The 18765-nt window shown below is 37.1% G+C and overlaps 1 protein-coding gene across 1 annotated transcript in view; it reads right to left on the bottom strand.

Moving 5' to 3' along the window:
- The window catches only part of ICA1 (islet cell autoantigen 1), a 76071-nt gene that overhangs the window by 39396 nt on the left and 17910 nt on the right, over positions 1-18765 (bottom strand). Inside the window, 3 exon segments of the mRNA XM_052801410.1 lie at positions 12892-13090; positions 15358-15481; positions 17283-17355. Coding sequence (XP_052657370.1) covers positions 12892-13090; positions 15358-15481; positions 17283-17355 — 396 coding nt within the window.

Here is an 18765-nt window from a genome sequence, read left to right as displayed (position 1 = left end):
AACAGAAGGACAGTGAATCTTTACACAACATCTGTGTCAGTAGGGCAGCTCTCTGATCACAGCGATCTGTTGCGATGGCCAGAAATTACGTTGCTTCAGAAGGCAACTGGACAATTTTATAGAAAAAACCCAAAGACTATGTTTTATGATGCCTCCACTGGCCACAGTACCACAAGAAAATCCCACTGTGTATTTGCTCTATGCAACTCCCTGGTTGCTAGCATTGGTCACCAATGAAGACAGGTGATGGACAGACAGTGGAGTTTTGTTTGAACTAACACATCCTTAAGACTAAGGTAATCCTGAGGCACATTTGCAGGTCAAGGCAGGTTTGTGAGTTTGCTATGCTAGATTCAGACTGGTTCAGTGCCTTCCCATGGTGGGAGAACTCTGTTCTGTGGTCTAAGGCAGCACAGATACTTCAAACGAGCTTTTACAACAAGGTAGTAATCTCTTTACCACCCGTGTAGCAGCAGATTTTCCATCATCAAAATTCAAAAGCACATTGAGCTGAGCAATTGCTGGAGCAGCCCTACTACTGGGTTAAATATTTAATCAGAACAGGCCCATCAATTAAAGATACTCTAAATTCATATGCCCAAAATCTTTCTGCTATTCAACCAACAAGGTGTTCTAATTGAAGATGTCTCAAGAGAATGTGGTTTTTTTTCTTTGCCTGTTTAACTTTTTTGACTTGAATTTGACATATTTTCCTCCATACTATCGATACTATGGTAGTGCAAAGACCTGGATCCAAATGTGTTTGCAGCAGCAAAGTTTTGTTACATCCAAATCAAATTTCTCTGAAACATGAAAGCTATCTGTGGCAAGTAATATTGGCCTCTGTGCTAAATAACAACTTTTTGAACAGCTGCCCTGCAGCAATAGGAATATACTTCCTCCTTCATTATTAAAAAATAATTTAGTCCCTTCACAGGAAAAAAAAGCAGGTTGAAAGGTACGGCCCAACAGCAACAGAAAACCTCTGAAGTTTTTTTCTAAGGAACTACCAGGAATTAAGTAGATACTTTCCTCCTCCTTCCCGATTTCTGTCCCTCTAGAATGGCCCAGTGCAGGCAGACACAGCACATCATTTGGTGAGAACGCAGCCTCTGCAGAATCCTTTCCACTCATCCAGCAGCTGGACACAGCCCTGATCAAAGTTATACTTCTCAGCACAATCCAGCAAGTTCATCCAGCCAAAAACCAGACAACAAAATTTTTAGCTTTAAGCCTCACAACTGCTTTCACAAACAGAGCAGCACAGTGCAGTTCCAGAATATGAATCCAATTGTTCTACCAGCAATGAGTTCACTGCAACAAGACATAAAATGGAATGTGCACAGAAAATACAATATGTCAGCTTTTAAAAAAATTTCTATCAAATACAGGATGCAACCAACTCTCAAATATAAGATGTGGATCACTTTCATAACTCCAGCCACTATTTTACTGTAAAATGAAGGAAAGTTTGTTAAATTTAAGAAGCTGAAAGCAGCAACAGTTTTCAATTTGTCAGAACCACACTCAAAGTCATTATTGAAATTAAGATCACAGCACAGCATAAAAATCAGGCAAAGCAAAAAAATGTTACTGAGTCGCCCCATCTTAAAAGACTCAAGAGCCTCCAAACCCCCAGCCCTAGAAATGGAGAAGGTATCTTACTTTTCTGCAGCTTAACTAAACCATTTTTAAAATGATTTTGAATTAAACAGATACTAAGCATGTTTACACAAGATTTATTTCAAATTAAGAGTTGTTTACTTGATTTTAAGCTGGGGAAAATACATTTTTAAGCTCAACTGATAGATGCTATTCTCAAAATGCAGTGAGTGTTTACACAGAGTTCTGCACCAATTCAGCCTCATTTAGGCACCACCTTTCAGGAAAGCAGCATCTCTGCATAGCCATACACCTTCCCCAGAAAAAAGGGCTATGTGTACTCCCGGCTCTTCCTTTCCAAAAATCTTCCCCCACTCTTCAAACACATAGCCCCATGCTCCTTACATGTTACCTACCAACTTCCCTATCTCCTGCCTGTGCAGAAAGAAATCAGCTCTAAATAAATGCATCCACACTTTATGCAGGGTAGAGCCTGACCTCAGCAGCTTTGACCCAAAGAGCTGTAGCTCTTGCTCCAGAGGAGGATACTGGGGAGAAGCAGAGGGCTGCAGTCAGCAGCTACATCCAGCTGACACCACTGCTAGCTGCATGAGGCCTCTTCTTCTCCAGCATGAAGACAAACTACTTATGGTTAATCTGTTTAACTTCAAACTGTATCAAAGGAGGAAGTTTTCATGCAGTCAGACATGTGGCAGCCGAGAGCTAGAGTGCACGCAGCCTCTCCTCCTAACTCATTCACATTGGGTCATTACAGGAATAAACTGTGTATGAGAGCAGCTCTACCCCTCAAAGCTTACACCTTCTGGCTACTCTCTGATTATCATCCAGCAAAGAACATAGCATCCTCCTCAAGCTATTTAGATGGAAAGGTTTCTCACGGTACTTGTATTCATTTTTACAGCTTGGATCAATATGCAAATTATTTTAAAAAGGGAACAAACATGAAACAACAATTTAAATGAAGGGAAGGCAATAAATATATAGCTTCTAGGCTTACTAGAAGGTCTGCTTTTTTGTACTTTAAGAAGCCTAGATACATGCCTCAACCTTCTGTTGGTAACAAGTTTCAGTATTAGTCAAACCCAGGAAGTGTGCTTCACTAGGCTGAAGGGAAAAAAACAAATGTGTTGACACTAATAGAGACATTGAAGCAAGGACATACAAATAAAATAATTACCAATAATTTTTCTATTCATGTGACCAGGAGCCTCTTTAATTGCATACACAATGACATTCATCTAAATAGCATTACTTCAGAGTTTGGGGATAGACTTCTACATTACAAGCCTCAAATGTAGTTCTAGTAGTGAGCACGCATCTGTCAGTCTGCAGTTGCAATTACCACAATAGTGTGCTTGGATATATAATATTCTAAACTGCAAACGAGTGCACATTTTCATGCATGGACATACATCCTCTTTAGGGAAGAGTTTGGTCCTGATAACTTAGACCATCTCCTCTCCTCAAATGACTACGAGGGAGTTGATAAAACCCAACAGTTCTTTGCACAGATGCAAATAACTTTATGTAGTCTGAAAACAAAGAATCACATTTTGTTAATGTGATGAAAGTCTATGAATTGCCAAAAATGGTTGCAAAGATTTGCAGCAAGAAGCAGGCTGACCGAGATAAATGGCAAAAGTAAAGGAATAAGCTTTCAGGTCTGAAAGATCATATTCAGCTCGAAACCAGAAGTAACCTGGACTTTGAGTTTAAAGTGCTGAAAATTGCTTTGAGTTTATCATAACTCAGTTGTGTTAATCATATTAGACAACCTAAGAGCAAAGGATGGTGGGCACACGTGGTACAGGGGGAGATGCTGGCAAGTGGAGAGCAATTAGACAGCCTCTGCAGGAAACTGAGACAGGTAATTACTACCTTTGAACACTGAAAGACCAGAGGGGCAACATAAAGAAAATCGTAATATAGCATAAAACTAATCTCTCTACCATGCCCATGATTTTATTCATCTAGTAATTACACAGTTCAGTTTATCTCATTTAATGAAGATATTTTGGAGGTCTTCTCGACTCCTTTAGGTGCGGTGTCCTCATAGTTGGAAAACGTCATTTATATTTTTCATTTCTTTGCATCCAAATTAAACTCTTCAGGGCCTGAGCAAGATTGTTACTTGACTCTGGGTCACTTCTGAGTAGGCACATGAGGGAGTGAATAAACTGGAATTAGGTAAAGGGATGTGAAAAGTTCAAGTTCAGGTGCAGTAACATTTTCCCCAGTGAAAACACCATAAAACAGTAAGCTGACCTGCAAGATCCTCTTGGCCATTGCAAAGGGTGGTGGGATGGGCGGATGTACAACGTGCCAAGGAATCCCATTGACATATATGCTGCAAATCCTAGCTGGATGTGACACCAACACTCCAAGAAAGACACCTTTAACAAGAACACCACGATGACCAGGTTGCCTTCAGTATTTAGTCCCCAAATGCCCTCACTGTCCTGAGCGCAAAGCCACTCTGTTTACAGTGCTAACGTGGGAGTAGAAGTCCTATAAGTTGAGCTTTGGGGTTTTGTTTTCTATTTAGCTCTTTCAGCACAGAATATGAAATGGCAGCCACTAATAATCATGATTCATTTGTAACACAATGTCTGTTGTACGTAATCCTGTGTGTTGTTACTGCTGTTCCTGGTTGGCATTTAATACATCAATAAGTATGCCTTGTTTCCCTCAAAACAATTTAATTATATTTTGTCCATATACAAACTCAGAAAGATTGTACTTATAAAAAAAACTTTCTGTAGTGCTCTTCAGAGTTCATGCTGTGCTATTACAGAAGAAACAACATTTGAAATCTAAGCAGCGTTCAGGCACAATATCCCTAAAACAGAGATGAAATGGTGTATAAGCCATTTTTCTGGTTAGAACAGTATCTTTTGTTTGGTGGCTTTTTTTAATCCTATCTTCAATTTGGTTTCACTATGTGAAGGAGAAAAAAATCAAACATAGCATCTTTGTAATCATTCAGAGCCTACGTAGCATATAACTGAACAGCAAAGGCTTTATGAAGTAAAAGCAGATGGACTACATTATGTATGTGCCCAGGCATTTTAAGAAAGTATAAAAAGAATTCCTGGGCAGTGGCGACCATAGAAAAACGTGGTTCTCTTGTGTAAACAATGTTTTCCCCAACAGCTGTATTCCCCTTCCTGTTTATTCTTCTCTCCTGCAGAATTCTCTCAGTTCGGTCACATCTGTATTTCATTTATTTTTAAAAAATATTTCTTTAGCTATCCTCCTAGCCTTTTTGGATTATTAAGGCTGAGGGAATTTTCCAAATCTCACTTCTCCTTTCACAACCTATTCTGTTTACATTTTTACACTTCATTTAGGTTCTGAATTCACATAATGATCCACATGGGTTAGGGACTTTGCCCACACAGACCAGTTTGCAGGGTTAGAGTTTTCATGTGAGCAATAGAATTTGTCTAGGCAATCATCTTTTTTTTCTGATTTTAAGACCAAAACACAGCAGAATAAGTAAGTAAAATCAGTGTTCAGTTGTTCCTTTTCAAAAAAAAATTAAATACTACATTTAATGCTTACACATTTCTGTAATTATTAGGCGTGAGAAAAATTCTTGGAGCTTAATTTTTGTCACATCATATTTGAGAGTGCCTTTTTAATATTGGGGCGAATAACAATTATTACATTGAAGTTGGACATTCCTATTGATTTAAATAACTGGGGTTTTTTATATATTTGTTCTATTCTGTTGAAACATTACAAGTTCTGCTACTTATGTGAACAGAATTTTTTAGGATGTGTCTCTGTCTGCCTTTTCTTGAAATAAATACAAGTGTGAAAATGCACAATTAAAGCAAGTCTACCTTTTTTTGATTTCAGCTAGGTTACATGAAACAAGGTTGTTAAAAAATATATTGTATCTATAGTCTAGCACTTCATTTTATTCTATTTTACAGCCATTTTGCAGAGTCTCACAGACTCTTCTTTCTTAAAAATAACTGAACAGATGATGAACCGCCTTTCAAGGGCAAGCATCAATCTCTGGGAGCAAGTATATTCTATAAGCAATACCTATTAAGATGATGTAATCTGTTCTAAGAAGCCTGTTTCTATTTTTAAGTGGCATACTCTTATTATGCTTTTAAAAGGGTATCTCCATCACGCGTTTTTACTTTGCTTTTAACCCAGTAACAATTATCAGTGATATTTAATATACATTAAATGGCTTCAGAAATTGATTTTATCTTATTGTCTACTCTGATTCTTACAAATGGTACTTGAAATGGTAATTTAAAGTTGTAAGACTATAAAATGCTTACAGTGAAGAACATTTCTACTTAAGGTCACGTTTTCAAAAAAGGTGCATCCTTCACATCTGCCTTAAAATGCTTGAGCATTTTGTATGTGAAGTATCTTGGAATCTTTTGGTTTCTCCACTTAATGTTACTGAATTTGACATTGGAGAACCTGGAAAAAACATTTCAGCAGAAACTGCACAGAAAAAACATGCTCAGCACTGAAACTCCATCTGCTTTTAAAAAGGAGCAACAATAATGATAAAGCAAAAACTAGAATTTTGTATAAAGAGCACTTTTTTGTGTATTTTGTTTTTCACTACCATAATTTCTAGGTAAATCATGAAATTTAACATTTCCAACACCATATACTTTCATATTAAAAAAACACTTAAAAAAAAAAATGTTTTTACTGCTATTCCTTACCAGAATGAAACCAAACATACTCTTGGTGGCACAGGCATGTCACAAGAAGTGATATGTGTAGGTGTTGGTTATCATCATATTGTAAGAGCATGCTGTTATCCATCTCTGCCATCACATTGCTACACTAAGATGTGGATCTCAGAGTGCAGTGTGACACTATCTTACTAATTTTGGAGTACACAGCTATCTTGCAGCGAGTATTACTGGATCTCCTGGAATCTCACCTATTCATCTAGTGAGCAGCAGCAATCCAAATCAGCATACAGATTGCGGTTTTTTTTTTTTTAAGGAAGATTTTGAACCAAGAGTGATAAAGATGGACTATCAAAGTGATAGATTTTACCATCTCACACTCCTAATAGGTATTATGAAAGCCAGCGTTATTTTTCACATTATAGTGCCACACTTCTCATATTTAATGTGTGGTCAGCTACTCAGACCTTTCTGACATTTCCAGAGCACAACAATCATCATATGCTCTCTCACATGCAAAGGCCTACATTTTTGTCACCTATAAGCAAATGTGCTTTAAGTTTTCCAGATGAAGTTAACCTTGGAATTTAATGTGGAAGTATCACCTAAAAAGAAACAGAGATAATTGCTGTCTACAACTTTTTTTTTTTATTTTTGGTGACTACCATGGCTGGTTCTAAACATCAATCACTTGCACTCCTATTTGTAACTATGGCAGCTGAGAGTCTATTGATTACACCACTGTGACTGCAATGGCCAAAGAATTTTTTGAGACGGTGGTATACTTTGCTGCTTGGAAAACCAAAAGACTTTCCAGCTCAATATCATCTGCAGATGTAATTATCATTAGCACATTTTCTTTTGGTTGACTTTTTAATAATTGAACTAGAACATCACCAATATCCACAAAACTTCTAAGAGCATTACCCTCAACTGAATTATATTTATTAGATGTAGAAAAACATTTGGAAAATATATTACAAACGCACAACTTTGTCCTGGCAGGAAGAGAGTTTAGTTGATCTTTAAGGTATTTTCCATCTTTATATTCTATGATCCTCTGAAACTTTGTTTAGTGTCCCTCAGCCAATATGCTCAACTCTCAGCTCCTGAGAGCTCTTATTTCCCTAGCAAAGTTAAATTCATTTTTCCAGTAATCACTCATAAGGAACTGCAACAATCCAGATTTGCAATTTTTTCCTACTAATTTAATAATTTGATTAAAAATGCAAAATAACAAAAAACCATCTGTAATGTTACTTATAAACCTGTGTTGTTTACTCTTCAGTTTCTTAGCCTCTAAATGCCTGCAGATTTCCTTTTCATTTTTTTACCAGGAACTGAAATTATGTTTACAAGGATGGTAACTGCCAAGTCGGTTCTTATTTCAAAGATCAGCATCATATTTGGTTTTTCTCCTTCCCTAGGCTTTTTGCATTTTCTCAGCCCTCCAAGAGTTTTCAAATACAACAGAGAATTAAAAAAACCAAATCCTCCAGCACATTTCCACAGTGCCTCCAGGTCTGCAGGGCTGTTTGCAGCTGATGTTAATGGACAGGTGAGTAGCAGATGATACTGTAACATGGTACACAGCCCCTTCGTCATCACACAAGCCAAAATGCACTCATACCAGGCTGTGCTAGTAGGCGAGGGGACAGCAGGGGAACAGAGATGTAGGTCCAAAGCCTTCTCTGTAAGGCTGCGGCAGATGTATCTTATACTTGCTGAGATCTTTACAACAAATACATATACTTCAGTGTTTCCCTTCTGACCTTTTAATCAATGGATTTATTTAGATCTTCATTATTCCCCAGCTGTCCACACAAGCTTTAACTTTTATTTCTTGAAAGATATTTAACAGAGAACTTGCATAGATGAGCCATTCCCTACATTAGTACATCTGTAAAAACACAGTTTAAGCCATTGTTATATCATTGTTAGTTCTTCTTGTTGAACTTTCCTTTTTCTTACTGCCTTTCCTTTTCTCTTGCCAGATTTATCTTTAAAATGCCATTTAAGGGCATTCATTTTGTTTGCAGTATATAGAGTGCTACAGCTAGGAAGAACTTGAGATAAACTGTGCCCAGACAACTCGGCTGCAGCCTTGCAAGTTTCTCAACAGCTGCATGCAAAGTAACAGCTAGGCATTAAGGGTCTATAATAATTTAGGATCTTTTGGGGAATATTCCGACAATTCTCTTCAGTGGTAGGACCTATTCCACTTCCTTAGCACCACTGAAGTAGTTAAGGGCTCTGCACTGTGGGGTAAGGCCTTTTTAATCTTCCAGAACAAGGAGGCCCAGCACAAACCATGCTAATGGTTCCCCTCACAGATCCCATGCAAATATATTGATCAAAACCCAACTCTTTTTCCAGACAGTATCCCATCTAATACATACTGTTTTACAAACTCAGATATTTATTGCTATAATATCCAAGTACCATAGAGATAGATACAGGACTTGCACTGTATGCCAAGCAGATCAATATCATAGCATTTACAAAGCTCTGCTGCAACCAGCAACCATGCATCATTCCTTAACCTTACACAGCTTCAACCTCTTCTTTGTCCCACCTGAGCTTCGTTTGGTTCATACAAAAGCAGAGCTCCTAGGAAAGCAGCTTTGGCAAAGCAGAGAGGACTAGCCAACAGGGAGAAACAGAGCCCAACCCTCCAGCTACCCAGTTCTCAGTACACTGCTGCAGCGCAGCTTGTTTGAGGGATCCCAGCACGGCCACTGGGTATTTACAAAGATACTCCAGCATCGGTTCAAGCCTCAGGATGAAGGGGAAGCAGAGGAGTAGAAGAATGATGGAAGCAAAAAACAAGTATAGAAAGGATTAATTTGCTCTATCAAAGTAGCATGATAAAAATCCCGCCATGTATCACAGATACAATTTTTCTTACAGTTAACCTAAAGGTCAGCAGATGATTTTTTCAGCTCTCACTTTTTACTTGTTATAGGTGGCACTGTGATGTCTAGGTCTGATGAGAAAGTCTATACTGCACTATGTAAGCATCTGAGATAGCTTAGCTAAGTAAAACTGAACAGCAGAGTCTCTTATGTATTCTTGTAGGATACACATGGGAGGCTGTTGCCTGGTATCATAGCCTATCACTCTGCACATTGGCATGTTCCCTCTCAGGAAACCCATGGAAAAGCTTAACTTTTTCAGAGCTGCAGGAAGGACACTGGGGGACTATCAGCACTTGGGCAATTTGGTCTGTATTTTTACCATATCACAGCAGAGCTCATGCTATAGTGTACAGCTGCCAGACAGATAAAACAGCCTGGATTTAAGAACCTTAACAACCTGATCAGTGGTGGAGAATTTGGTAAAGGGGTATTAACTCATTCAAATTCTTTTAAATACCACAGCATTGCCAAGACACTGTTTAGACTCTCAAGTGACACTTCAAACTCTGAACTTGGGATCGAAGACCTCTATATCTAGAACAGCACTGGAGTGTCCATAAAAACTGTTAATAGAGAAAAAAAAGAATGAAGTTACATAGCATTTATAGAACTCTGCAGGGAAAAGTAAATACTTCACCTGTTTCCTTGGTTTGACTCAAGTAGCTATAATCACATGGATATCTTCAAACAACAATGTAAAAAGGCTGTTCTGCAATGTTCTGGGACACTTTGAAAGTGGTAGTACTGCTAGGTCTCGCATATTTAGACTGATGTCTTGAGAACAGCATTAGAAAATTCTTTCAAGTACCTCATTGTTTTGAAAGAGAGCTACAAAAATGCCAATGTTTTAACTCAGATTTTATCAGCTCTGAAAATACTGACTCAACTATTGATCTTTTAGCCTGAGCTATTCTGACAGAAGGTATGAAAAACCCATCTGGACTGATTTAGCTTTGGTCTCCAAAAACAAGTACCATATCTGTATACATAATGATACATTTAGGTTTACATTATAAAAGGCTACATACTTGAAAAACAGTCCTATAACCAAGTGATATAAATACCGCTGATGCACTAGGTGCATTAAAGATCACTAAACCAGCATTGTTTACTTGAAATAAAAAAGAAAAAGATGTTTACTAAAGTAATACTTAGGATTTTTACAGTTAGAATTCTGAAAAAAAACTTTCAAGTCCTCTGACAGGATCAGCTTCATTAACTACTTGCTGGTGTATACTAGATATGCAGCTCCAGATCAAACAACTTCTCTCCAGTGATGGCATATTTTAGAACCAAAAACCTTACATCAGTAATTATATCTTTCTCAACAGAATAACATGACTTCTTAAATTGTTGTTATAGATCCAAAATAAGCCCTAAAAACCCAGCATTACACTGCCACACTATGGCACAACTGAGATCTGCAAGCAAGAATAGAACAAAAAGACAATAAAAATAACTCCTCTACTTTGATTATTTATGACTACAGTATCCACCATTACTTTTGTTTGCCTAGTACATTTGTAAAGCACTAAAAACAAACTGTTGTGTCTTGTTCAGCAACAGCTATCTAGGTACATTATGCTTGAGGATTTTATTTTTATAATTTTTTTTTTTTTCCAAAATGAAAAAAGGAAAAGTTTACTTTCTGCAAGGGTTAAAATCTTCAAAGACTAGTTTGATATGCCTGTTGCACAGATGGGATATGTGGGGAAGTGGATACCAAGGGCATTTCTTTACTTTGTTGGCTGCAAAATATAGAGCTTTTTGTTCTCTATATTACAATGCGATCTGAAAGGTTTTCAGTTGACAGGCAGTCAGAGGAAAGAAAGGTTCGAAAGACCTTCACCAAGTTTTGGTGGTTTTTTTGTTGTTTTTTAAACTATTTGAGGTAATGCTACAGAATTTTAGAATGTACATTCATTATTTCTTTACATCAGAATATAACCCATTTCAGACCTAGAAATATTTCAAAATATTTAGTAGTAAAAATGTGGAAATACTAAGTTTTGTGAGAGCTTTAAAGAAAACAAAACAAAATCTTATTTTTGCTGACCTTGAAGCACAGCAACCCAAACCGGCTGAAATTTCACATCTAACTTTTTAACTACAGCAGCCCATTGTACAAAGCATACATTATTTTAATTACTTTGCCATTTATATAATTTATACCTTCCATAGCATTTGTTTTGCAAGAAAGCTATAAATCAATTTTGTACGACCGTTACCAGTACTGCTTTATTCATTCTAACATTCCATTTTTTAAGTGTTTTTCTAATAAATCAAACATTATACATAAGCAATTGGCTGAGGCCAAGACCATACCAATTATTTTACCTGCAAGAACTTGCCATTATAAACATTTCCCACAAGGCATAATAAAATACATGTCTGGTGCCACAAGACTTACAGGAATATCCTGTACTAAAGCATTAAATAAAGATTAGCTGACTAGCTAGGGTTTCATTTGTTCCACCCCTTCCTTAATTGCTATTGTCACCACTTCAGCTTACAAAAAATGGCATAGCCTAGATGCATGCCAGTCCTTTCCCGTTAGGATGGTTTATTCAAGCTTTTAAAATTCCAAATTAAGTATCTTTCATGTCCAAACACTTCCAGTCACAGGCTGCTTAAGCCATCGATGAACAGAGTTTCCTCTTTTGTACATTACCTGTCTCTAAGCCATATGCACATGCATATACGCACATTCAGTACAATTTCTGTTACTAGGCCTCTGCTTTCACTTATCACACAATTTCTGTAAATTTTTTTCCTGTCTTTACTCAAAGCACAAGCCACCATGTTATTCCTAGAATCCTAACTCTTCCTAATAGTCAAGATGTATAAATAGCAAACTGTGAACATTATAGTCTTTTAACAAAATCGGCTCTAGAGCCTCACCAGCAAATGTGAAGTTCTCATGAGCATTCCTGAACTGACTGGAACAGGATCAGTCCAAATAAATTCTATACTCACACCTGGTAGCAAGCCTGCAGACCACCGCCTAGGACTTGTGATTTTTGGAAGCTCTTTGGGAGAGGAGGAGTTTAGCAAAACTTGAGTGACACTGAATGAAGATTTATGGAGAGTACATTCTTAGCAGTTTTAGTGTTTAGCAGTTACCCAAGAGTCATGCTGAACTGCACAAGGAACATAAAAAAATTCCAAATGTGCAACTCCTCCCCAAAATCCAACAATAGCCAATTTTGAAAATGTTGGTCTTTAACTGCACCCAAAAATTTAGCAGCAGATACTACAGGATTTCTGTTATTCTGTACTTTTTAAGTTGCAAAAAATCAATTTTCCCTTCCCCAGTTGACAGCAGACATATTTTCTTCCATTAGTCATTCAGACATCACAGTTAAGTATTTAAAATTAAATAACCTTCTTTAAAAATATGTCTTATTTAAATTATAAAGATTTAGGCTGAAGTTGAATAGACTACTGAAAAATGCTGTTTCTTACTACCATATCTTTCCTTACAGCCCACTCTGTGAAGGATACTGTATTCCACATCAGATTAATTGGACTTCTGTCACACGGAAAAGATTAGTTACGATAAATGGCATCCTTAGTGCTGCTGAATTATGTCTTCCTCAGAAGAATCAAAACCATGCTTCATTGTAATTCATCAGGCATCCCCTTCTAGGAAACTACAGGAAACTTCATACCTTCCTGAACTTTTCCATCTGCTTATAAAGATCTGGATCCAGCTCCTGAGACACGTCTTTCATCCAGAGTAGAGCTCCTCTGTATTCAGTCCGATACTGTTCCATTCGGTTTACTGTCAGCCATGTGTCTGAGATGGCCCTATATCTGAAAGTCTCCACTTCTTGATACAATCTACTCAAAGGAGTACGCAGTGCTAACCTGGGGGAAGGCATGAAGGGAAAGAAAGGAAGGAGAGGAACATGTTAAAGTAGTTGTTCCACAAAGGCAGACGGATTAATACAACTACTGACACTTTACTAGCAATCAAGAAACCATACACAGCCAAAATAGTTCACTTAAGTGCTAGCGTATGTTCAGATGGTTCTACAGCTTGGTTGGGGGTACACATGAATGGGGTAATTTTGCATGAATATTGTGTTTGCAACCTTCCTGTTCAAGTAGTGACCTTTCACTTACACATGCAAATGGAAAAGGAACCTTTTCTAATGCGTATATGTATTTTAGTTAGCCAAGCTGCTTGTATGTATACTATTACCGTTCCTCTTTGCAAGTTGCATTTAACAACTCTAAAGATGTACCTGAGGTAATTTATTACTGGATACATACCACAGATGTATCAGGATTGTTACGTTAAATCTCACAAAAAGCACTTCCATTAGCCTTTTAATCTTCAAATGTACATGTAAATAAAGAAGTCATCTGTCAAGCAGATAATTATCTGATTTTTTTCCTATTTTTCCTTTTTTTTTTTTTTTAAGGAATCTCAACAATTCCTTTGAAGGACATTTATCTTTTGGAAGGATTTAGGCATTTTCTTACATGTTTCTTCCAGCAACTACACTTTGGAAAGGCAGTAGGGGACACTGTTGTCTTCCCTATGCTATCACTTCGGCTCCTAATGGGATCTCAGAACTAGACAGGATTACTCCAACTTCTGCTCTGCTTCCTCCTGCTGCTTCTGCTTTCCTCTTGGTTGCCAGCAGCCACCTCACTGGAATGGGTTCAATCAGTTCCACACCAGTGTAGAGTTAGTTTAATGTGCTACTTAGGGACTTCTCAGGCATAAGAGAATTTCTAATTTCAGCTCCAGTACCCAGCAAATTGTGTCTTCTTGATCTCCAGCTACTGAGCTAGGTATTGGCACACAATGTAAATAAGAGCAGTCCCAACGTCAACACAAGCTTGAGGATGGCTCAAGAGAAGACAGACAAACAACTGGTTTTATTTTTATGTGAGTTTATTTAAAAAGATGCCTTAAAAATGCATTGAGTAAGAGATATAATAAAATGTGAACTTCTTAGTGTGGCTTCCTCCCCCCCATTTTTTCTCATTCTACAAATACTTACCCAGCCATTCAAAGGAAAATTCAGTTTATGTAGACATGTCATACACTGGGATTTCTATAAACAGTTAAGCCCTTTAAAGAAACAAATCATCAGTGCTTTTGCTCAAAGGTGCCTTACATGTGTTTTAAAGATTCCACTCATGGCTGTTACTGAATGTGCTAATGACCAAACTCTAGCCCAAGATAAACACATGAAATTCTCGGTGCTCTGTATGCGATGTTTTATTTTGAGCCAAACAGCTGCACTGTTAAGCTAAAGCTGGAAAGTATCACAATAGTTAAGAGCCCCAAAAAATCGTGTAAAATATCATGGAATAGAATTTTCCCTTGCAAATGATGGTGAATTTCAAGCTTTCATAGTCCCCATACTGTTAAAAAAAGCATCATAATACTCACAATGCCATCAGGTACTGTTACTTAAAAGTTTAAAAACTCTGAGCAAACACAGGGTCAGTGAGACATCAAGGGCTCTGGGTAACAGCATGTGTATATGTGTCCCTTTGGATTCCTTACCATTTACTGATTTGCTCCTACCCAACCTACATGAGCTCAGTGGGCATCTAGGATCTTCTCCTGGTGTAAGGTTACCTTCATGGTGTAAGGTTAAAGCAGAAAATGGCATTCAACTCCTCCCTTCTCCTCCATCTACTTGAGGTATGAGACTCCACAGCCCAGAAAAAGGCATTCCCTTACCCATTTCCCTGCCCTCCCAGGACCCAGAAACCTCCACAACAAGCCTGCTGTAGCATTTCTCTGCAGAGTGAGAAGTGCCACCAAGCAGGAGAGGGACCCCACATCAGCTGCTTTACAACCCCACTGCTAGAGAGGCTGTGCAGATACACCCGTACAGCTTTAGAACTGCTGAGCTGAACAGGCAAAGGTGGGGGATCTGGAGATACACAGACATAGCAGGTCCATAAGACAAAAAACAGGATCAGGCAAAACTACACAGAGCAAGCCAGTATTATTGCCAATACTACAGCAGTTTTGGTCAATAATAACTTTCCTATCATTTGGTTCCTCACACATTTCAAATGGCAAAATGAATTATACCAACAGTGAATCAGCTACCATTATCCCACGTACTTTGTAAATCAGACAGTAGTTCTGACACATATACCTTTGCTGAGAAGAAAAGCAGAGAGCCTTTCCTGTGGCTTGCATCATTTTTCCTGCTCTCGTTTTATCCTGAGAACCCTGTGATCGAAGAAATTTCCCCAGTTCATTTTCTTCCTGAGACAGAACTAACGAAAAAATAAATGAGTGGTCAAACACGTTATTTAATAGGTTCCTAACAGCTCTAAAACTGGCCTAACATCAAATAAGTTGTCACTCTAAAACCAAGCTGCACAGCAAAAAATAAATAATTTCACGGAATTCCTGCATTTAGTAAACAGAAGATCTGATTCACTTGAGACGTTTGTTGATACACTTAACAAGAATCACAAAATTCTGTCAGTGCCAAAAGACAACAGGAAAAACATGCTATTTCTTTCCTGAACAAAAGAATTAGGTTGGTTAGATTATACAGAGGGCCCAATCCTGATTATAGTATCTTTTAGTCTTGGGGTTTTTTGTTTGGTTGGTTTTGTTTTGTTTCATTTTAAATCCTTTTTTACTACCTGGACTGCCTCAGCTAATCTTTGGTAGCATGCTTTCACTGAAGCTAATTCTGAGTTATACTACCTAAGGCTCATTCACTTGCTTTTCTCTTGCTCTCCATTTTTCATGGTTGACTACAGAAATGAATTTTTCATATGAAAAAATCTAGTACTTCATTTTAAAGAACATTTATTTTCAAATTACTTTGCAGAATTATTTTACAACTTTAACATTCCACACAATTCAAACACTATTTTTTAATTTATATTTCAAATATCTGAAACATTTCTATTTCAAATTAACTGATTGCTTTTTAAACAAGATGATGAAGAAAAATAAAACTTTTTTTACACTGAATTGACTACTTCCAAACTGGGACCATGGGTCTTCATGATCTCACATCCTCACAAAAATATTTCATTATGGCCTCATCTATTAGTCTTCCAAAGCGACTGTCTCCTATAGTACCAATTTCTTCTCGCTATCAATAAGGAAAGTAGCCCAATACAATGAAAGAAGATCTCTTGAAGTCCTCCTGTCATTTTTCCAAATGTTGACAGTCAAATCCAATGCAGACTCATAGCATACTCTGGTAGAAAGTGCTGCATGCACATCTTTGTGTCAGAGATTTCACCTGCTACTGTGGAACGCTTCTTGAACTCAATAGACTACTATTCTGTATTCTAAGTTTACCTCCAGATCCTGAAACATTACCTCTGACTCTCTTTGGACATGCAAAAGAAAAAGGAAAGACTTCAGAAAATATGGATAACATTCAACAAAAGAAGGTAAACTGAAAGATGTCTCCAAAGCTGGATTCTCTTTTCCAGGCCAGAAATCACAGCAGCAAAGAATCCAACAATATTGATTGCAGAGAACCTTTAGAGGTCATTTAATACAACCTGCTGTTTGAAACTTCTCAAATGAGATCCCTGTCTCTCACTAATGACTGCCACTAATTACTGTACACCTGTTACAGCCAAGTCAGCATTACCAAATTCATCGTAATAACATGGATTACTTAATTATAAACTAGTAATAAGCCCAATACACTTCATAGTCAATCATGATTAAAAAAATATTTAAAACTGTTCTGAACAGAGTTAGGATTTCTAGGACAAGACACTTCCGAATTTAAACAAGTCAAGCAAGCAATGGAAAAAAAAAAAACAAAAAAACAACAAACCACCTTAGAAAGCAAGCTTTCTCCTACAATTATTGCTACCTATCACTGCATAATATCAAATATAAAACATAAGAATTAGGACATCTTCAAGTAGATAAGCAAGTCTGCCTTTAACTGTCTGCAAGGAATGTTATCTTTATTTTTAAATAGGATGAAACTAGTAGCTCCTCATTTTCATTTTTAGTTTTTAACTTGTTCGATGATTCCATAATGCAGACCTCCTTATCATTTTAACTACTGTATTTGATCATACTTACAACAAATCCTTTTTTGATACAGTTCAATTGCTTTCAGCAACTCCATACATGTTCTCTGAATAGAATGGAACAGCTAATATTGAAACAAAATACACAAAAAAAATCGTAAGTATGTGCAAGAAACACTGACAATTAAAATACATGAAAGAGCTTAATTTTTTGTAGAAATTATTCGGGATCACTATTTTCTTCTTGAACAATGAGTAAACTTTCCAGCTTGAAAGTAATTTTTCCTTATCAATTGTGCTTTTCTTTCAATTAAGTTGTCCCACTGAAACTACAGACAGACCAATCATAACTTACTAATGGAAAATAAAGACAAAAATAATTTTGGAAACAGATCTATTCTAAACAGCCAGTAGTTAACCAAACTACTCATGTTGGGGTTTTTTTTTTGTTGTCATCTTTGGATATACAGGAAGACGTACAAATCTTTGTTTCTAAAAACCTTGCAGTACAGCAAAAAGTTATCAAAATGTCTGTCATGTTTATCACATGTGGCAATATGCATACTGAATTTTTAATACTGCAAAGTCTAGTGGAACAAACTTGCATTGGTATGCCAACATAGAAAGTTAATGATTTAAACTGAACTTTTTACTGGCATAGCTCCAGTTTTCTAACCAAATTTATAAAGCAGCAGTTTCCAAAGGAAGTAGAGGAAAAAGTTTGGAGATTGTTTCTAGGAAATAGAAAAATTATTATTCTTTCTATCTGTCCATCTAAAACCTCCAATCTGTAACTTAAACCTAGACTCCACTGGATCAAGCATTACACAAATATAAGCAAAATGGACTGCGGGCACAGTAACTGTCTCCCTTCACATCTGCTTGACTTCCTGTACATTTACATGGGTCTTGTCTTTTAAACTGAGAGCATGACTTGCAGTTGAGAAGTTGTCCAAGTGAAAACATGCTTATAGCTTTTTATCTGGTAAACACAAGTTTCCCTATTTCCAATCCTCCCTGAGCTAACAAAGCATCCTTCCTGATCAATCTGGAACACAGTAAGCACGGTAGGAACTCAGGTATATATTTATAAAATATTGTTCCATCCTTCCAGCTTGTTTTACATCAATACTCTTGATTTATAACCCATCATGAAGACCCCATAGCTAGAATCATCACATTATAATTTATCACTATTATAGCTAGAACTACAAAGATTTGTTTGTTGTAAAAAAGCCTCGTGTATTTCAGCTAAAATGCAAATAAACCAAGAATCCTAAGTCAACAATTTTATAAGAAACTGCAAGAAAACCAGTAAGGCAAAACCTTTACCCTTACATAACAAAACGACACCGATAAAACTCGTCTGGACACTAACTTGATTATTATACTTCGGAAGTCCATTCTCTACCTTTTGCTTTCTGTCAAAGACATTCAAGCTCTTCAATTTGTAGATCCTTAATTATTTTTTTTCCAGTGTGGTTGAGGATACTGACAGTAGGACTGTATTTGTCACACAGCAGGATTCCTTCTCT

Source organism: Harpia harpyja, chromosome 1 (assembly GCF_026419915.1).
Source record: "Harpia harpyja isolate bHarHar1 chromosome 1, bHarHar1 primary haplotype, whole genome shotgun sequence".
Taxonomy (NCBI): domain Eukaryota; kingdom Metazoa; phylum Chordata; class Aves; order Accipitriformes; family Accipitridae; genus Harpia; species Harpia harpyja.
This window is presented reverse-complemented; position numbering and strand designations above follow the sequence as displayed.